Consider the following 7,529-nt stretch of genomic DNA (forward strand, 5'->3'; position numbering starts at 1 on the left):
AACATGCTTATGCTCCTAATTGCACTGACTGAACAAATTAAAGTTGTGTTGAATTTACATGTTAGATGAAGCCTGTGAAGCTATTGATGTATTTAAGAGAGTTTTACTGGTGCAGTTATAAAATAAATCTGTATTTCAGTACAAATATCTGAGAATTAGAATTGTAATGCTGCATTGAAGGCAGAAGAAAATCATTCCTTGTTGTAACCTGACAAAAAGGAGAAAATTTCGGAAACCACCAAATTTATTAACCAATTATTTAATACATGTACACAGAACAGAAAGCTCACACTTACTTGTTTTCAAATACAATAGTGAGTGAGTCTTCATGGACATCTTTGATAAAACCCTGGAGAAAAACACAGAAAAGAAAAAAAAATCATCACACATGCTGTAGAAACATAAGGATCTGGACTGTATGCGTTAGATTTGTGCATGCTGACAGCTGGCTTTCAGGCCAACAGTGTGACTGCTTCTGAAACAGAGCATCTTGGGCCCTGATAGGGAGCCAAGGCGGCACGTTGCTGCTGACACCGTTCTCTGGCTGTGAATTCAGCGTCGAGTGAAAGTCACAACCGACAGCAGAGAAAATTTCCTCTAACAGGATGAAAACGCCTCGGCTCTCTTCGTCTGACTGTCCGTCTGCAGCCTAAATGGCTTGTGTCAAATTCCCTGAGTAGTTTTGAGAAAGAAAAATATGTGATTCACAAATCTGTCACATCTACCACTGGGTAAAAACAGGTGGATGGGGTCTAGAGTGATACTACCATAAATCGGACTAAAGGCTCAGAAGATCCCACTTCAGTGGGAAGCAAAGAAAACTGGTGAGGACGGTTTTGGTCGGGTCATTCCGGACCGTTTCTAGGGGTGAAAAATGAACCGTTTGGAGATGTGGGGGTGGGGCCCCCACATCTCCTGGTTTCTTCAGGAGATTCCCCTGTTGCTCATATGACAGCCAATCAGAGGCAGATGGACTCTCTGGTTCTGGACGCAGGAGGTTTCTTCTGGTTACAAGGGAGCGTTCCTCGCCGCTGTCGCTACATTCTTGCTAATAGAGAATCACAACTAAGCTGAATTGTGCATGATATTTGGAAATTTTGAAGATTTTCTTTATTTTAAACCCTAAAATCAAAAATAAATGTTTTTATTTTTCATTAAAAACTAAATCGTATAGTATTTTCCTAAAATATTTTTTAACCTTTTTTTTTTTTGGACAAAAAAAAATCTAATTTTGTTTGATAATGATTTTGGGGTTGTAAAGGTTGTCAACTCCTGAGCCAGGCAGAGGTTTAAAGAAAAGTTGCTAAAGCAAATGGGGTGAATTAGCAATGATGATGTCATCCAGGACATGTGATGATGTCATCCAGGACATGTGATGATGTCATCCAGGACATGTGATGATGTCATCCAGGACATGTGATGATGTCATCCAGGACATGTGATGATGTCATCCAGGACATGTGATGATGTCATCCAGGACATGTCACTGTGAAATATCATCTCTGATGCCCAGATGAGCCATTATGTCATGAAACTCTCATACGACAACAGTCTTCAGTCAGAGGCCTTTCAGATTCACTGCCAGACTGACTGCTACTGGAGATTCTTCCTGGTCACAGCGTCACCACAACTCTTTGAAGATACTTTGATGATAAGAGTTATAACAACATTTCATTTCTTTTGGAGTGTATAAAGTTTTTTTTTTTTTGTAATTGAATAACCTGGAGTCATATTAATTTTTTCTAATCACGAAACATCATTCATGTACAGTTCTAACATATCTGTGTTAGAACTGTCACCATAACAAATTTTGTTTGATGATACACTGTCCCAGAAGTTATTGTGATAAACAATAAAATTGTTTTGAGACCATTTTCAAGCTATGCAACAGTAATGGCATAATCATTCGAAAACACATTCTCAAAGATCAATACACTTGAAAGTCTATTGAACATTTAACACTGGAACAGGAAGAAATTTTAAATATCCAAAATAAATAAATCAGAAACAACAAATAAAATCATGAATCATGAAACCTCAAAACAAAAGTGTCCTTCAAAAACAAAAAAAATAAAATCATCAGACTCAAGACTAATCCAGTTTTTGGTAGAAAGAGAAAAACGATAAATCATGCAAATAAAAATTATTGATTTATTGTTTATTGCGACAGGCCTCTGTGGATGCATTAGGAAAACCTGGTCAGCTGACAGAGGCTGCAGGTGTGGATGCAGTTCCAGTGAGAAGCAGCCGTAAGTCATGGATCTACTGATTCTTATTCTGAACCACACAGCAGAAACATTCATCAGTGAAACAATGTAGAATTCAGCACTTCTTCCAACAGCTTTTCACCAACATATTTTAAAAGAGCTGAATTACAAACTTAAGACTATAAAAAAAAAAAAAGAAAAAAAAAAGCATTTATTGACCTTGAATCATTTAAGCATCCATCTCTTTGCTGCCACTTTGCCACTTTATCTTTTGGAGCTGCAGCTGCCAGTTCCCCAGTCCCCTCAACAGATTTCAGGTGTTTTTGAAAAGGCCAACTACAGAGACGCTGTGCTACTTGAGTGACAGCAGAAGATGAGCAATTTTTTTTTTTTTTTTTTTGATAGTGCATCTGAGGCATTTTGGGTGGTTTACTTTCTGTTTTATCTCTAATGGGACCAGAGGAAGATGAGGACGGCTGTTTAAAATGGGGATGTCTGTTTTTGTCAGACGTATCATAGAAACAGCTGCTTTTTCTGGAGCCAGCCTCTGAAACACCTGGTTTATTTTAATGCAGATGTGTTGGACAACAGAATTACAGCTCATGAAAATGTTTTGCTGATTGAATGACTCTCAGTTTTTGCTCAAAACAAATATGTTTTCACTCTCAGCAGCGTAGCTGAAGGTAAGACAGACTGTATTGGCTGCTGCAGCTCTAACTCCTTTTGTATCCCATGATTTGATGGTATCCCCAACAATAGAACTAAATCAAAAGTCTTCACATTCACAAATGATTAACTGGAAATGTTGCGATATTTATTATCAATGAGCCACATGAAAACAGAGAGCAACATGCTAATGTTAGCTTTGCATTTCAGAGTCTGAATGAAAACATCGCCAGGGGCAACACGAGAGTTTATTGAAGAATGCAGCAGCATTTTAGAGAATAAATAGAATAGACAAATGTTAAAGTCAGAGGTGATCAGCCAGAGAACTTCAGTTCTCTGGCTGATCACAGATATTTAAAAACCCTGACCTGCCGATTCTGATTTAGGCCGATAGCAATTTTGTTTGTTGAACAGACACTAAATATAGATAATAAATCACTAAGTTGGTAACAGTGGGGTGACTGTTACTAACCGGGGAAACCCAGTAGTGACTTTTGCGAAGATAGATAAGATCGTTTTTCATCGGCCAATCGCAAATTAAGAAAATCAGGGACAATTAAAACGGTGCATCCCTAGTAAAACTATGAACATTTTACAGTATTATCATCTTATTACCTAATATTATTTACGTTAAGATGAAGTTGAAGCAGCAGCATATTGAGGCTGTCCTGCAGAAATTACAGGTAGGACGAAATATCCATCATCACCAGGAAAAGCAGATTGTGCCAATTCCAGAAAGTCTTTATGAGTAAGTTGGGACAGAGTCACCAATTAGTCAAACATAGAGTTAATTTATTATAAACAGATTACATTGCTTTTAACAAAGTGTCCTGATTGGGACCATGTGTTCATTTTAAAGGACGCTGATCTGTAACAGGGACAGAAAATCATGATCATGAACAGCATTTTCAGTCGATTAAAAAAGAAAAACAACAAAAAAAAACACCAACTAAAACGGCCAAATAGTAATGTCTAGGCAGAAGACCAAATGTATGTTTAAGACAAGTACAGAAGTGGATTTGTCTTCAAAATTAATCCGTTTCAAAAATGCCACAGGGCAGAGTAAAGTCAAGCCCTCCTGATATTATGTGACTCATGGAAAGGAGTGGAAATCTTCATCATGAAGTCAGCAACCATGTGGTTGATTAAAGCCACAAGCTCTACAACCTTCATCCTGGACAAATAACCCAAATTGTGCCAACTCACTTCCCTCATATGAGAAGTCTAAGAGTTGATCCTGAAGAAGTTGGGGTCTTCATTTTCAGCTTATTTTACACCTGCTGAATTCTACAGAGCCGGAACCCCACACACAGTGCGGGAAATTAAATGTAAACCAGTCCATGTAAAGGAGGAAAGCAGTGAAATAATGAGGGCAAATGGTTTTGGAAAGTGTTCAACCACGTCAGAGTCAAACCTGTCACCCTGTAAAACAAAAACAACAGGTGAAGCAACGTGGGAGTAAATATAGGATGGTTGCTTAAACTGTGATGTGGGCTGGCAGAGCAGCTGAAAGCTTCTAGAGAAGAGCCATGTGTGTCAGAATACCTACTGTTTGGTCTTACAGCGTAAAATTTACAGAATTAAAGGAGAAGTCAAGTTTGATATTTAATTAGATTTTTCTCTCAGTGAGTAACAGCAGCAGAGGCTTACACAGAAATGAAACAGAAAGTATTTATCTGTATAGCAACTGTTCCTTCTCAGGGCTGCCTTCTTCATTGGGAGTCAGAACACAAATATATTCTTACAGGAGCTGCACAACAGCTGGCTGCTTTTTATTAGCTTGCTCCGGGTTTAAATGCCTTCATCCAGTGTTTTCTCAATATATGGGGACTTTTTTCTTAAATATATTGAATTTATATTACCATTTGCTCATAAAGAATAGACATGAACCATGCATGCTGATGACAAGTGTACTTAGCTTCTCAGCTAAGACCAGCTAGCGGTTATCCTGAATGGAACACATCTGCTCCTCCTCCTCCTCACTAACGTTAGCTGAGAAACACTGTGCTAGCTTATCTCTCAGGAGGGGGGGGAAACAAAGCAGCCTTTCCATGAAACAAAACTTTAAAATGGGACAACAGTAAACAACCACTGCAAGCAGTTTACCTTGTAGAAGGCCCCGTTCGAGCCGCGAACCTCCACGGCCAGCCCGTCCATGCTTTTCGATAGATCCCCACGGCTGTGCTTGGCGTCCGTAACCGTTGCGACTCCCTGCGAGTCCGGAGCCGTTCCCACCCCCAGCTTCACCGGCCCTTCGCCGCTCTCCGGCAGCCTCTGGATTTCCAGTGTTTCGGGTGGAGGAGGAGAAAAAAAAAGGTGGAGGGGGCAGAGGTGAAGGGGTTGGGGGAGATGGGTGTGATGGGTGTCACAACAAGCAACGCAACGCAGATGCTGTCCCCCCTGGCAGGCAGTTTAGTTTAGGAAGGAGTGTGTGGAGGGGGGACCGTTATTTGTTTTTGTCCAAATGTGAGATTCAGAGCTCGCGAGTTAAACGGCTCCAACGCGAGCGACTGCTGTAGTTTCGACTTGCGCGAGAAGAAGCACGCTAAATGATGTTAGCTGCCGGATAATTAGCTGGGAGGCTAGCTATCACAAGCCAGACGCCGTCAGTTTTCAGGGATGAAGCTAGCTTGGCTAGTGTCTTGTAGCCGGTTTGCGTTCTGTTAGTTGGACGTGTGGCGCAGACGCAGCATTGAGATATTTCACAGAAGTCGTCACCGGGGGTGGTTTCTTCAGCCTCTGGTGTAATTTTTCGGCGGTGTGTCTTTCTCAAATTCCGTCTGAAATGTGCAACCGCCCGGCTACTATTCCTCACCAGCCGCCCGACCCCTCAAACACACGCTGATAGAGTGAGTCGAAGAGGGTCTGAATGACCTCGAACACCCCACCCCTTCACTCGAGAACCTGCCCAAAAGAAAATATGGGTTTTCAATTGGTTAAAATGTTCGTCAATCAATCATCTTTATCAGTTATTGGCTCAACAAATAAGGGTTGGTCTCTGAGTGGGACCAATAACTGAAGGCAAGTCACATCCTAACACAATTCATTGGTTTGTTCCCGTGTCAGTTGCAATTTCACTCACACTGACCGACTCCCGTACTCCATATTACCCACTCATTGATGAGAGAGAGTGGGAGCATTCCTTAACAGTCGGCCGGCGACCGGCTCGGCTGGAATTAATGATGACAGGGAGTGGGAGGAGTTTTTTTTGTTACTTAAACCGTTAAGGAAGAGGTCATATATAACTGGTCAGTGATTAAGTAATATGAACTTATTTATGTAATTTAACAACAGACAACGTGAACAAGGGACAATGAAATAGTGAAACATTCTTAAAGAAATGTTGATGGGTCAATACGTCTGTGCACCATAATATTGTTTTGTTGTTCAGACCCACCAGATTCATTAACTTTGGGCTTGAAGCCCATTAGATATCGGTTATGAATAACACATACATTAAAACATCTGTTTCTCTCTCACTGGATTCCACACAGTTGAGCTTAACAGACAGATATATGAACAAGAAAATTGGGTGAGATTTTCTGGCACTGTACTACACAGGCTCAGCTGTGTAGTACAATGACTATACGACTGAGCTACATGTGCTCACGCATGGAGTTCCACAAGGAACCTATTTATAGGGGAACCTTTTTCAACAGGATTCATCTTGCTCAGATTATGGAGTACTGCAACAACGTATCTTACAAATGCTTTCCTGATGGCATAACTTGTATCTCATTGTCACTGCTTCAGTATAGTTCACTACTTTCTGTAAGCCATGTGTGCCGCTGCCAGCCTTGGCCAGGATTCTCTTCCAAAAGAGATTTTTAATCTCAATAGAATTGTCCTGGTGAAATTAAGTTTATGGCTTCTAAATATGACTCATGTCATTATTCCACCTTTCCCATAAAAGTAATTCATCATCAAATCTTGTTTAGTATGCCTGTATGCCTTCTATAATGATCTATTTCCTTTATATGTCCCAGACTAAGGCACCCCAAGTTTAAATTCTCCAGTATATTCTATATGGCATTTTTTCTCTTTCTTGAAGCTACATTTGGCCTGGTGTTTTGTTTAGCTGTGACACCTTCCTGGATCAGAGGATCGGCTGAGCTACTGCTACCATCAACTTTACGTTCTCTTTCTATAGATGTTAGACTTGTGGTCTTTCAAGATTTGACCCTGAATCGCTCATTTACATAACGATTGGCTGAGCTATTCCAACTAACTGATCTCTTTCAGTCTACAAACCTGAAAAGTGGCTCAGAGTTGATCAATTTAGCTGTCTTTTTCTCCTTAATGAAGACTGAGAGCTACTGCTATTAACTCAGTTACTCTCAGGTACCCATCTTCATTAAAGTCACAATTCTGAGAAAAAAGTCTGAATTCTGAGATTAATATCGAAATTCTTATTTTTAGAGCCCCTAATTTTCTTCTGTAGATTATAGCAAATGAAAAAAAGTCTGGGGATTTGAACTTTAATCTTAGAATTCTGACTTTTATTCTTAAAATTCTGAGAGAAAAAAAATCAGAATTCAGATTTTAAAGTGAAATACCTGAGAAGAAAGGTCTGAAATCTGATATTAAATTGAGAAGTATTTTGTTTTTGTGGCTCTAATCCTCTTCCGTAGATTAGAGCCACCATAGGAAAAAAGC

The 7,529-nt window shown here is 40.0% G+C and overlaps 1 protein-coding gene across 2 annotated transcripts in view; it reads right to left on the reverse strand.

Annotated features, from left to right (window-relative positions):
• The window catches only part of fxr2 (FMR1 autosomal homolog 2), a 22,155-nt gene extending 16,401 nt beyond the window's left edge, over nucleotides 1-5,754 (reverse strand). For both annotated transcript variants that reach the window (XM_014991562.2, XM_014991561.2), the window contains exons 1-2: nucleotides 4,980-5,754; nucleotides 297-349 (exon numbers count right to left, since the gene is read on the reverse strand). In XM_014991562.2, the coding sequence (XP_014847048.1) occupies nucleotides 297-349; nucleotides 4,980-5,030 (104 nt within the window). In that variant the 5' untranslated portion in view covers nucleotides 5,031-5,754. The remainder of the gene's footprint in view (nucleotides 1-296; nucleotides 350-4,979) is intronic.
• Between the last annotated feature and the right edge of the window lie 1,775 nt (nucleotides 5,755-7,529).

Source organism: Poecilia mexicana, unplaced genomic scaffold (genome assembly GCF_051168715.1).
Source record: "Poecilia mexicana isolate PSO_F unplaced genomic scaffold, ASM5116871v1 scaffold_18, whole genome shotgun sequence".
Lineage (NCBI taxonomy): Eukaryota > Metazoa > Chordata > Actinopteri > Cyprinodontiformes > Poeciliidae > Poecilia > Poecilia mexicana.